Below are 13947 nucleotides of genomic sequence, written 5' to 3' on the forward strand. Positions count from 1 at the left end.
CCAGTGGTGCTGCAATAGGCCTATATTATACCACAGATGCTGCTTTCCACACATGTGGTGCTGCAATAGGCCTATATTATACCACAGTACAGATGCTGCTTTCCACACCAGTGGTGCTGAAATCGGCCTATAATTATACCACAGTACAGATGCTGCTTTCCACTATCGTGGTGCCGAAGCACTAATTCTGCTGTCCAGCTCCGTGGCTCTGGGATAGGCCTATACTCTACTTCCGTAGGCTACTAACGCTGATGAAGCAGCATTTGCTGTTGTGAAATTTGACTTCAATTCACAATTGAAGAAAATGTCAATGTCAATTGATCATCCAACAATAACATTTTGATAAAACCCAAAGTCATGAACAGTGAATTAATAAAACAGAGTAACAGACCTAGTACAAATTGTGAATAGTAAAAAAGGCTCACCTTTATCTAAACTCAATGACAAAAAAAGCATTATGAAAAGTTAGCCTTACCTTCTCACTGTTTGGCAGAGTTCGAGTCCTTTGGAATGTGTCCCCTCCATTAATACTGATCAGCTCACCATCAGCAGGTGGAAACGGCGTTGGTGTGTCGGAGCTAAAACACACGTCATACTGCTGGGTAGATTTGGAGTAAGACCAACTGCCGTCAGGGTGCGTGGTGATCATTGGGGAGCTGTACCTGCTGAAACTGCCGTCTGACCTGTGGCATTTTACAGCTATTAAACTGATGAGGATCAGTATAAATATCACTGATACTGACACAATGGCGATGAGCAGATACAGATTTAAATCTGAGAAACTCTCCTCCTTTACAGGCAGCTGTCTGAAAGTTGTTTGCGTGTCACCTGTACTTTCAACGACCACAACATCAATAGACACTGTGGCAGACCGTGAAGGTTCGCCATTATCAGACACCAGAATGACCAACAGGTGAGTTTTTAAGTCATTGTCACTCATTCGTCTCTTAGTCCGTACTTCTCCATTGCTGGTTCCTATTCTGAAGAGATTGGTCCCCTTTGGTTCGGAGATGTGATAAGAAAGCAGCGCATTATAACCAGAGTCGGCGTCTACAGCCCTGATCTTGGCCACAAAGTATCCCGCTTCAGCAGAACAGGGAACGTTCTCAGAATTAACCGCGCCGTGGTCAGAATATGGCGGGAGAATCACAGGACTGTTGTCATTCTCATCCAGGATAAAAACGTTGACAGTGACGTTGGTGCTTAGTGGAGGAACACCAGAGTCCGTGGCCTGAACGTGGAACTGGAATGTGTTTATCTCCTCGTAGTTAAATGACTGCATGCTGTATAGTTCACCAGTTAGAGAATTTAAGTTTACAAACGAAAAAAAATGCGCGTCATTGGGTCCCGATATTGCGTAAGTAAGTTGAGAGTTTTCATCGATATCAGGGTCATTCGCTGTCACGCTGCCAACACGAACCCCCACTGGACTATTCTCTTTGATATACACGTTTAGTATGGGCTCTGGAAAGCTTGGCGCGTTGTCATTCACGTCAGAAATGTGTACAGTAATAACACTAGTGCTGGAGAGAGGTGAGGTCCCCTCATCTGTGGCTTTAATAGTTACATTATAAAGAGATGCACTCTCTCTGTCCAGAGGCCCGTCTACAACTAAAGAGTAATAGTTTTTATAAGACGACTGTAATTTAAAAGGAACATCTCCGATTACTTCGGACTTGATGAGTCCATTTTTCCCACCGTCTTTGTCACGCACGTTTATTGAAGCAACAACGGTTCCTTTCTCAGCACTCTCTTTCAATGCGACAGGGGGTGACGTCACTATGATCTCTGGGGAATTGTCATTCACATCAAGTATTTCCAGTATGACTTTGCAATAGGCACTCCTTCGTGGATTACCTTTGTCTTTTGCTTGTACACGGATTTCAAACGCAGGGTTTTCCTCGTGATCCAAACGCCCTTTAACTGTTAATTCACCAGTATGCTGGTTGAGTTGAAAGACATGTTGTGTGCCCATTTCTCCTTTCCCAGTGAATGAGTATTCGATTTCACCGTTCACCCCCTCGTCTAAGTCTGTTGCGTTTAAAGTTAGAATTAAAGTTCCAAATGCAACATTTTCTGACACTTGCACTTTATAGAGAGATTTGGAGAAAATCGGAGTATTATCGTTGGCATCTATTACATGAATTACTATCTGTTGAGTTCCTGATCGTGGAGGTTTTCCTCCATCAACAGCAGTCAGTACAAGTTTTATCACATCCTGTTTCTCTCGGTCTAAAGCTTTCTGTAGTATTAACTCAGAAGACACACTCTGCTCGCTGCCGCTTTGTACATCTAGAGAGAAGTGTTCGTTTAGACTCAGTTTGTAGGTTTTCACAGAGTTACTTCCAACATCCGAATCACTGGCGAACGGTAAAGGAAATCTGTCCCCTGGAAAGGCGGATTCAGTCATATTGACAACATGAATGCGCTCCGCAAACGATGGTGGGTTGTCATTTATGTCCACAATGTTTACTTCAATACGATGGATATGCATAGGATTATTCAATATCGCCTCAACATCAATGGAGCATTTTACTGAGTTTGAGCAGAGGGCTTCTCGGTCAATTCTCTCATAGACAAAAAGATTACCTGTCTTCAAGTCGACATCAAAATACCTCCTTTCGGATCCCGTTACAATGTGAATCTTTCTCGAAACCAGTTCTCTCAAATTTAGATTTAGGTCTTTAGCGATATTTCCAACAAATGTGCCTTTATCTACCTCCTCTGAGACGGAATACACAAACTGTCCAGAACACAATCTCCATGAACAAAGCAGCAGAAGATATTCTATCCAAACACGTCTTCTGTGGTCACACAGGCCCATCGCTGTACAAGGAATGCTTATTGCAACAATCCTCAAAGGGAAAAAAATGAACATAGCCTAATGCTGGCTCTGCTAGTCCGTGCTAGTACAACCAAAGTGATTGGGACAAACTACACTTTCGCTCTCCTGTCAAAGCAAACCACTGGTTTCAACTCGATTCCTTTTTTTGTATTCACTAGAGGAGGAGTCCAGCATTATTCCTCCTATTAATAATTGTCATGGTCAACAGCGACATCCTGTGTTTTCTGTATGTATAGGCTACAGCATAAATAAATATTGACAAAACGAGTCTGCTATGTGTCAATTACGCCACCTTGACTCTTAACAAACCAATTTGGCCAAATCTACCTTTTAAAGAGTACTATTTCAAATAAAAGGATAAAACTATAACAAGAACGCATCTTCGAACTATAAAAAAGCTGGGTTGGTCATGCGTAATTACGCATGAGTATCCAAAACGAGTAAGAGTTCTGCGACATTGCAAACATGACCACGTAAATAATTTAGGGTGAGAGACTTGCTAGCACATGACAATATGGTACGAAGGGCTTAGAAAACTACCCCTGGCAGTAATAAGACTGCTGATAATAATTTACGTAAATGATGCAAATGCATTTGCATGTCTATGCTGGTTGTTACTTCTTCAATAAACAACACCAAAAACTATACTATTTTGACAGGTTCAAAAAGAACACGGAGCAACCATAATGCAGTAAACATGTTAGTATGAATGAGTCAATTTGTCGTATGTCGCAGTCCATAGAGCTGAACTGAAACGCTAAACACCTCAGCATTTAAAGCTGGATTTGACCTAACCTAAACATACCCAAGTTGTACTATCTCGTCAAGTTAAAAGGGATTCAAATTAAGAAGAATATGTAGAATATACATGCAAGATGATAACAATTTGTCAGTAAAAAATACATCTAAACTCAATGACACAAAAAATGTTTATTTTGAAAAGTTGTCCTTACCTTCTCACTGTTTGGCAGAGTGTGTCATTTGAAAAGTATCTCCTCCATTAATACTAGCCACATCTGCCCACATCCGCATCCTCAGTCACTGGGAGAAAAAATCACTCCCGCAGCAGCGTTTTCGTAAACATTTAATTTATGCCAGTGAATTTACCAAGAAAGAAGGTTCATAATCATTTATATCCAGTATCTCTATTTCAACGCGAAAAATGTTCAGATGATTGTGCGTAATGGCCTGCACTTCAGATTGTTCTCACACAGCTCCTCGCTGTCGATTCTCTCATTCACAAATAGGACGCCAGTGTTTAGGTTTAAAACATAATACAATCTGAAACATATGGGACTCAAGTTTCTGAATATTGAGGTTGAGGTCCTTGGCTATATTCTCAACAACGGTTCTCTTGTTCACCTCATCTGAGACAAAATAGACAAAGAAGCAGCAGAATCCGAATCCAACAATATCCACAATGCACGGAAAGGCCCATCGCTATGCACAGACCTTCTGTGAGTTGTTTACAGTAGATTCATAATATTGCTAACCTCGCGTTGAATAAGACAAATCTCTAGTATACCACGGTTGTTTCTACACACATGCCTATCTAAAGTGGATCCCCTGACTCTACCTTCTGCAGTGGGAGTTAGGGGAAGAATGAGCCCCACATAGTTGTCAGCTGAATATACGGTCTACAGCGACACCAAGTGCTCTTACTGCGCTCTCAAACAAGAACACAGCCTTATCTGAGTTATTCACGATGTTAGAATCTAACATGAGGGGTGTCTACAAAACAAACAAATAAACAAATAACCAAATTGATCCAATGAATAACACTTTCTTCCAATACGTATCTTCTCGCTTAGCCCAACGTGCCAAACAGCGGATGACCAGTATAGCTAGACATGCTATGGTGTTCACAGTACAGGTTTTTTTAACCAGGAAGGGCTCATTGAAATTTGAAATCTCTTTTTCATGAGCGTCCTGGCCAAGATAGGCAGCACCAAGTCATTACACAATTATAGACAGACAACATGAAAAACTACAGGTAATCTAGTAAAAAAAAACATCGAATTCACGGGAGTATATTGCTTCTACACCTGCATTGCTTGCTGTTTGGGGTTTTAGGCTGGGTTTCTGTACAGCACTTTGAGATATCAGCTGATGTACGAAGGGCTATATAAATAAATTTGATTTGATTTGATATAAGAAAACCCTAAAACAGTCAATTAAAAACATTGACAGGTTAAGGAATCAGCATCAAAATCCTTCATCAATAATTTCGAAACACCAATCGGGACAAGTTCTTCCAGTTTAAAAATATTTTGAAAGGCGTTCCAAGCCGATGGCGCAGAGTACATAAAAGCCATTTTACTAAATTCAGTTCGGACATTTGGAACAGTTAGCAGGATAAAGTCCTGCGAAGGAAGAGAGTACCCACCACATTTATGACGAATAAAAATGGCAAAATAAAATGGTGGTAAACTCAAAATGGCTTTGTAAATAAAAGTATTCTGGTGACTGAGCCTACGAGTGCCTAGAGAAGGCCAGCCAACCCTGGTATATAAATAGTTGGTTTTGCAGTTTAAAATAAATCTGAATGCTCCATTGTTGCTTCTACAATAAACAACTGAACTACTATATTTCGACAGGTTGGTATATTTATATAACAGAGGAGACTATTAATAACAATGCATCAATTTAATCGAGAAAACATGTTGGCAGGCGTCTACAGTCGGCGTCTACAGCCCTGATCTTGGTCACAAAGTATCCCGCTTCAGCAGAATAGGGAACGTTCTCAGAATTAACGGCGCCGTGGTCAGAATATGGCGGGAGAATCACAGGACTGTTGTCATTCTCATCCAGGATAAAAACGTTGACAGTGACGTTGGTGCTTAGTGGAGGAACACCGGAGTCTGTGGCCTGAACGTGGAACTGGAAAGTATTCACATCTTCGAAGTTAAATGACTGTATGCTATATATCTCACCAGTTAATGAGTTTATGTTTATCATTGTAGACAAGGATTTGCCATTATTGCCTTCCAAAAACGAATAAGACATCTGAGTGTTTTCATTCATGTCTGGATCATGGGCAGTCAAGCTGGCAATAAGCCCTCCAACGGGACTATTTTCCTTTAGATAAACATTAAATATAGTTTCTGAAAAGCGAGGCGCGTTGTCATTCACATCAGCGACGTAAACAGAAATGACACTGTTACTGGAGAGAGGTGGGATGCCTTCATCTGTAGCTATAACGGTTACATTGTACTGGGAAGTAGTCTCTCTATCTAGAGATCCATCTACCACTAACGAATAATAGTTCTTATAGGAGGACAGCAATTTGAATGGAACAGAGTCTACTATTTTACAGTGTACTTTTCCATTTACACCCCCGTCTTTATCAGATACTGTTATTAGACCAACTGCTGTACCTGATCTTGCATCCTCTCTGACTGCATTCATCATTGAAGTTACTGAGATTGCTGGAGCATTGTCATTGACATCAATCACTTCTACCAAGACTTTACAATGCGTTGTGCGAGGACTAGCACTCCTGTCTTTGGCCTGTACATGCAGCTCAAACGCAGCATTCTCCTCGCGATCAATAGTTCCTTTAACTGTGATTTCACCAGTCACTTTGTTCATTTGAAATGCGTCCAATGTTTTTTCCTTCCCGTGGCTTATCAAAGAATAAACAATTTCCCCATTTACACCTGAGTCCACATCGTTTGCGTTCAGTTTTATTAAATGTGTGCCAATTGGTATGTTCTCTGCTATACGTACTTTGTACAATTGTTTGCTGAAGACGGGACTGTTATCGTTCACATCTATCACATTCACTATTATCTGTAAGTAACAACTGGATCACAGCCTGTTTCTCTCGGTCTAAAGCTTTCTGTAGTATTAACTCAGCTCTGTACATCCAAAGAGAAATGTTAATTCGGGCTCAACTTGTATGTTTTCACTGTATTACTTCCTATATCAGCATCGTCAGCGCTGGGCAGGGGATATATTTCGCCTTGAAATGTGGATTCGGTTATATTCAAAGTATGAACATTTATTGGGAATGAAGGTCCGTTATCATTCATATCTAACACATTGATTTCTAAACGATACATGTTGAGAGGGTTCTGTGCAATGATCTCCAGGTTTAGAGAACATTTCTCACTGGTCATACAGAGTTCCTCTCGGTCGATTTTTTCCTTCACAAACAGAGCCCCGGTCTTTAAATTCACATCAAAATACTTCTCGTTGGAGCCGGAAACCATCTGAAACATATGAGACTCCAGTTCCTGAACATTGAGATTCAGATCCTTGGATATATTACCAACAACGGTTCCCTTGTTCACCTCCTCTGAGACAAAGTAGACAATCTGTCCCGAAGATAAATTCCATACGCAAAGAAGCAGTACAACCGGAATCCAGCGATATCCACAATGCACCGCATGGCCCATCGTTAAATCCACTGTTCACCCGACGCTTCTAGTGTTCTAAGAGCAGACATATATTTCAGAAAACAACCACATCTTATGCCGTCGCGGAACGTCTGTCGTTTCAGATGGAATCTGACTGTGTGTTATTCTGACAAAAGCCTACACAACACTGATAGCCACAGAAGGAGGGGCCCTAGAACGAAATCAAGGTTTCATATCCACGGTCTACAGCGACACCCTGCGTTTTGCTTACTAAACGGCCATGACACTGCTCAATGAGAAACAAAAAAGCGCATTACCTATGCGTCATATGTTAGCCAGAAATAGTTTAACAGTTTAATAGCAAATAAGTAAACCATATGTTTGGAATAATATATAATCGTTTTCATCTAGTAGGTTGACAATTGTTTTCATCTAGTAGGTTGACAATTGTTCTGTTACGCCCCTGAGAACAGGGGAGAAATAATCACGAGAGTGATACGGTGTTGTATTCTCAATTCAACGTTTAGTGTAATCATTTCACAAAAGTAACACATTACAAAACAACAGAAAACCCATTATACAACTAACACAGCAAAATATCTTATTAACAACGTACATGTTCATTCACAATCGACATAAAATAGCAGCTACTCTCAGTATGATGCTATTCTTCACTTCAACCGAGCAGGGCTAATATTACTCTCTTCAAACTTAACTCTAACTTCCTCAAGACGTTACTAAGACACACCTTAAACACTCTTGACATGTTAGCGAGTTATAACATTTAAATTACTATTTTTATCATCAATAAAGTACCTGAGAACAGGGGAGAAATAATCACGAGAGTGATATGGTGTTGTATTCTCAATTCAACGTTTAGTGTAATGAGAAAAGACCCCAGGAATATGGGTGGAGACCAGAGCAATCGATCTCCGGCTCATAGATTATTAAGAGCATTTCGTAGATGACAGATGAACACTTTTAGGCACCACAAAATAAAGTAATCAATATAACGTTTACACATTACTCTCACAATTCGTACCCTTTGACAGATTTTAACTTTAACACAATTATATGAATGTTATCAATCTCTATCAACTAATACTGAATGCATCTTCTTAACCTTAGATGTTTTAAGATCCTCACATACTATGAACTTACTAATACTTTTAATGTATAACAGGCTATGAATATTTCCTTTAACCTGTTACAGTTCCTGATCTCGGAGGTTTTCCTCCATCAATAGCAGTCAGTACACGCTTGATCCCAGCATGTTTCTCTCAGTCTAACGTTTTCTGTAGCACTAACTCTACTGATGGACCAGGATCAGCCTCAGTACGCACGTCTAGTGTGAAAGGGTCATTTGGGGAGAGCTTATATGACTCTGTAGAGTTGCTCCCTTACTCCTGCAGGCAGAGGACATTTAGCTCCTGGTGCAGTTAGCCCAGCAATCCGAAACGTCTGCGATTTCACATGAACATGTGGTGCGTTGTCGTTTCTGTCCAGTATAATTACTTCAACATTGTACATTCGTAAAGGATTAATCACAATATCCTCCAAGCTTTCAGTGCAAACAAGGTTGTTAAGACAAAGCTTGAAGAAACCCCCAGTGTTTAAATGTACTTCAAAATGTTTCTTAAATGTTCCCGTTTCTATCTGGATCCTGCTTGCCTCCAGTTCAGTCACTTTCAGATTTACACCCTTAGCCAAATTCCCAACAAATGTCCCCGGTTTTAACTCATCGGAAACGGAATAAGTAATTTGTTCAGACTCAGCACCCCGAATACAAAGCAACAGCCAAAATAGATTCACAATCCAAACCCATTCACGGTTCTCGAATGCAGTCACTGTTAAGCAATCCTTTCACAAAGGTAATCCGAACAGTGTGACGGAAATAAAGAGAACCAAATGAAAACAATGGATGATGTTGCTATCCTAACGAGAAACATTAACCTCACCGTCTGCCACCTCGTTACAGTTTCACTGACAGTCGGCGTACAATAGGCTTTGTCCTAGTCCCTAGGTGGAGTTGAGTAAATTAGCGTTTTGCTGGTAGACACTGACACGGTGTGGAGAGTAACTTGAATGATAAAAAAGCCCACAAGAGAACCGTAAAACTGACTCCAGAGAAAAGAGCTGGCATAGGCTTTAGGGGGGCAGAATGAAAAGCGGTGAAACGTTTTGTGCAGTGCTGTTAGATTCTGATGTGCAATCCAACTAGATACATGTCTGGTGGTTTTTATCAGTAAAAAGTCAGTCGAAGAGAAAGGGGAAACAATATATGACTAATAAAAATGAAGAACGCTCCCCCAAAAACATTTTAAAATAAAGAAACTACGTGGAGTCTGATTTCAGCACCATGGAGAGCTCCCGTCCAACCGCCACTCTGTTTAGCGACTCTGTTAAACCAGAACACATGAGCGGCACTCAGAAGTCAGACAAGAAACTCATCCTGTCATAGAACAAGAAAACAGTTTTATTCTGAGAATAATTTCAGACTAAATAGAGAGAGAGAGAGAGAGAGAGAGAGAGAGAGAGAGAGAGAGAGAGAGAGAGAGAGAGAGAGAGAGAGAGAGAGAGAGAGAGAGAGAGAGAGAGAGGGGCAGAGAGAGAGAGGCAGAGAGAGAGAGAGAGAGACTCTGGAGGACTGATAATTTGGTGCAAATCCGAACTACAACATCTAATTGATCCCCTCAAAATTGGCAAATATCACATTTGGTTAAAACTGAAAAAATGACTTGTACTGACAGAAAAATATGTTTTAGTTTGCGCAATATACAAAACATCAACTATATAAAACATCAACTATATATTCAGGCAAACGGCAAAAGAAGCATAATTGAAATTGATAAAAAAACACAGATGACAACTGGTTTGATGCAGATTGTAAAATTACAAGGAAAAAACTTAGAACAATATCCAACCTAAAGCACAGAGACCCAAATAATGGTGAATTACGCCTTCATTACTGTGAGACTTTAAAACTCTATAAACGTACACTCAGAACCAAAAAAGCGCAGTACAACAGCAAGCAGCTGACACTAATTGAAGAGTCCATAAACAAACACAACTTGTGGCAAAATTGGGAAAAAAAATAAAAAATCTAAACAAGAGGAATTAGCGATACAAAATGGTGACATATGGACAACCCATTTTAAAACACTCTACAACACCATTCAAATTGACACAAACGCAGAACAACGTCAAATTCATGAGAAGTTGAATGGATTAGAAAAAGCTATAAAGGACAATCAAAATCCACTGGACTCCCCAATTACTGACCAGGAGCTCTATAAGAAACTTCAGGCTCTCAAATTTAAAAAGGCATGCGGACCTGATGGCATCCTAAACTAGGTGCTCAAACTCACTAGTGCAAAATTTCAATTGGCTATATTAAAGCTGTTTAATTTGATCCTGAGTGTAGGTTATTCCCCTGACATCTGGAATCAAGGACTCATAACCCCAATCTTTAAGAACGGAGACAAATTTGACCCTAACAATTACAGAGGCATTTGTGTGAACAGTAACCTGGGGAAGATTTTCTGTAGTATTATAAATGTAAGAGTTCTAAACTTCCTTAATAAGCACAATGTCTTGAGTAAAAGCCCAATTGGATTTATACCAAAACATCACACAACTGATCATATTTACACCCTACACACCCTGATAGATAAACATGTCCACCAAAATAATACCAAAATATACACTTGCTTTATCGAATTCCAAAAAGTATTTGATTCTATTTGGCATACAGGACTGTTCTACAAAGTTATTGAAAGTGGTGTAGGGGTAAAACATATGACATAATTAAATCAATGTATACTGGCAATACGTGCAGCATTAAAATTGGTAAGAAAATAACAGAATTCTTTAACCAGGGGCGGGACCTTCGCCAGGGTTGCAATCTGAGCCCTGCACTCTTCAATATTTACATTAACGAATTGGCCACTTTTCTAGAAAAATCCTCAGCCCCTGGTGTTGGTCTGTATAATTCAGAAGTTAAATGCCTACTCTTCGCAGATGATCTATGCCTGCTGTCACCCACAGCACATGGCCTACAGCAGAGCCTGGACCTGCTAGAGCAGTACTGCCAGACCTGGGCCCTGGCAGTAAACCCCAAAAAGACTAAAATAATGATTTTCCAGAGAAGATCCAGATCTCAGGGAATTAGACCAAATTCTCAATTGGTACAAAATATATAGAGTACTGTACACACTACAATTACTTAGGTTTAAAAATAAGCTCAACTGGACACCTTAATGAGGCAGTGAATGAGCTGAGAGAGAAAGCACGCAGGGCATTCTACGCCATTAATAAGCAAATTGAAATTTAAATACCTATCAAAATTTGGCTAAAACTAATAGAATATGTCATTGAACCAATTACACTTTATGGCAGCGAGCTGTGGGGTCCACTTGCAAAACAAGATTTCATCAAATGGGACAAACACCCCATTGAAACCTTACATGCAGAGTGCTGTTAGATTCTCCTACATGTCCAGAGGAAAACTACAAACAATGCATGCAGGGCAGAATTAGGCCAATATCCACTAATAATAAAAACTCAAAAAAGAGCAATTAAGTTTTGGAAACATCTAAAATACAGTGACCCCCTCTCATATCATTACCAAGCCCTGCAATGCCAAGAGCTGAGCAAAGAAAAGAGTCCCCTCATCCAGCTGGTCCTGGGGCTGAGTTCACAAACCTGTTCTACTAACACAATGAAGCCTCAGGACCAGAACATCCAATCAATCAGGATAAACCAAATTACAACACAGTCAAAACAAAACTTTATTGCTTACTGGGAAACACAAACACAAGCACAAAGCAAAATGCAGTGCTATCTGACCCTAAATCGACAGTACACCGTGGCTAAATATTTGACCATGGTTACCGATCAAAACCTTGACAAAGTACAGGCTCAGTGAGCACAGCCTTGCCATTGAGAAGGGTAGACACAGGAAACCTGGCTCCCTGTAGAGGAAAGGCTGTGCAACCACTGTACAACAGCAGAATCTGAGACGGAGCTGCATTTCCTGACAAAATGTAAAAAATATAAAACAATTAGAGAGTGTCATTTTCCCAAATTTGAAACTCTTATTCAAGGTTTCAAAGACCTCTCTGATGAGAGTAGGCTACCCGTCCTGTTGGGGGAGGACGCAGAGAGCTGTGAGTTGGCAGCGCACTACATTGCTTCCTGCCATAAGTTGAAGGACAGTTTCTGACAGACCAATCAACCTGCACATGTACTCTACTTTATGCTTATTGTTATTGTTGAATGTATGGTCATTTTGACCCTTGGTTATTGTTGTTACTGTTGTCCCGTTGACAATTTTGATTGTCATTTTTTTAATATTATTTATATTGTAAATATCCCAAATATTGTTACGTCATGCCAATAAAGAGAATTGAATTGAATTTAATTCAGAGAGAGAGAGAGAGCTTAGCCACAGACCCAAGAGAGAGAGAGAGAGAGAGAGAGAGGTAGAGAGAGAGCTTAGCCACAGACCTGAGAGAGAGAAAGAGAGAGAGAGAGATTAGCCACAGACCCAAGAGAGAGAGAGAGAGAGAGAGCAGGGAGAGAGCATGAGAGAGAGAGAGAGAGAGAGAGAGAGAGGGAGAGATAGAGTGTGTGTGTGAGAGAGATAGAGTGAGAGAGAGAGAGTGCGAGAGAGAGAGAGAGTGAGAGAGAGAGAGAGAGAGAGAGAGAGAGAGAGAGAGGGGGGATTAGCCACAGACCCAAGAGAGATAGAGAGAAAGGGAGAGAGGGAGGGATAATGAGTGAGAGAGAGAGAGAGAGAGAGAGAGATTAGCCACAAACCCAAGAGAGAGAGAGAGAGAAAGGGAGAGAGCATGAGAGAGAGAGAGAGAGAGAGAGAGAGAGAGTGCAAGAGAGAGAGAGAGAGATAGAGTGCAAGAGAGAGAGAGAGAGAGAGAGCGAGCAAGACAGTAATGCATGCAGAGCAGAATTAGGCCGATACCCACTAATTATCAAAATCCAGAAAAGAGCCGTTAAATTCTATAACCACTTAAAAGGAAGTGATTCCCAAACCTTCCACAACAAAGCCATCCCCTACAGAGAGATGAACCTGGAGAAGAGTCCCCTAAGCAAGCTGGTCCTGGGGCTCTGTTCACAAACACAAACACACCCTACAGAGCCCCAGGACAGCAGCACAATTAGACCCAACCAAATCATGAGAAAACAAAAAGATAATTACTTGACACATTGGAAAGAATTAACAAAAAAACAGAGCAAACTAGAATGCTATTTGGCCCTACACAGAGAGTACAGAATACCTAACCACTGTGACTGACCCAAAATTAAGGAAAGCTTTGACTATGTACAGACTCAGTGAGCATAGCCTTGCTATTGAGAAAGGCCGCCGTAGGTAGACATGGCTCTCAAGAGAAGACAGGCTATGTGTTCACTGCGCACAAAACGACGTGGAAACTGAGCTGCACTTCCTAACCTCCTGCCCAATGTATGACCATATTAGAGAGACATATTTCCCTCAGATTACACAGATCCACAAAGAATTCGAAAACAAATCCAATTTTGATAAACTCCCATATCTACTGGGTGAAATTCCACAGTGTGCCATCACAGCAGCAAGATTTGTGACCTGTTGCCACAAGAAAAGGGCAATCAGTGAAGAACAAACACCATTGTAAATACAACCCATATTTATGCTTGTTTATTTTATCTTGTGTCCGTTAACCATTTGTACATTGTTAAAACACT

General features: G+C 40.6%; 3 protein-coding genes across 3 annotated transcripts in view; all 3 read right to left on the reverse strand.

The window, feature by feature from the left end:
- LOC112228776 (protocadherin alpha-C2) overlaps positions 1-3087 on the reverse strand; it is a 34282-nt gene extending 31195 nt beyond the window's left edge. Inside the window, exon 1 of the mRNA XM_024394415.2 lies at positions 476-3087. Coding sequence (XP_024250183.1) covers positions 476-2878 — 2403 coding nt within the window. The 5' untranslated portion in view covers positions 2879-3087. The remainder of the gene's footprint in view (positions 1-475) is intronic.
- Positions 3088-5491: 2404 nt separating this feature from the next.
- Positions 5492-6436, reverse strand: LOC112228777 (protocadherin alpha-3-like). The gene has a single exon (XM_024394417.2). It carries the CDS (start codon positions 6434-6436, stop codon positions 5492-5494), a length of 945 nt encoding a protein of 314 aa, XP_024250185.1.
- A 169-nt stretch (positions 6437-6605) lies between these two features.
- Positions 6606-7245, reverse strand: zgc:123181 (uncharacterized protein LOC735300 homolog). Its single transcript, XM_024394418.2, is given in 2 exon segments — positions 6606-6705; positions 6707-7245. Coding segments are annotated over 2 exon segments (639 nt in total).
- Between the last annotated feature and the right edge of the window lie 6702 nt (positions 7246-13947).

This window comes from Oncorhynchus tshawytscha, linkage group LG30 (assembly GCF_018296145.1).
Source record: "Oncorhynchus tshawytscha isolate Ot180627B linkage group LG30, Otsh_v2.0, whole genome shotgun sequence".
Lineage (NCBI taxonomy): Eukaryota > Metazoa > Chordata > Actinopteri > Salmoniformes > Salmonidae > Oncorhynchus > Oncorhynchus tshawytscha.

What these genes read in the sequence shown, in the direction of transcription:
- LOC112228777 (XM_024394417.2), bottom strand. Translation starts at nt 6,436, where the DNA reads ATGAACAAAGTGACTGGTGAAATCACAGTTAAAGGAACTATTGATCGC.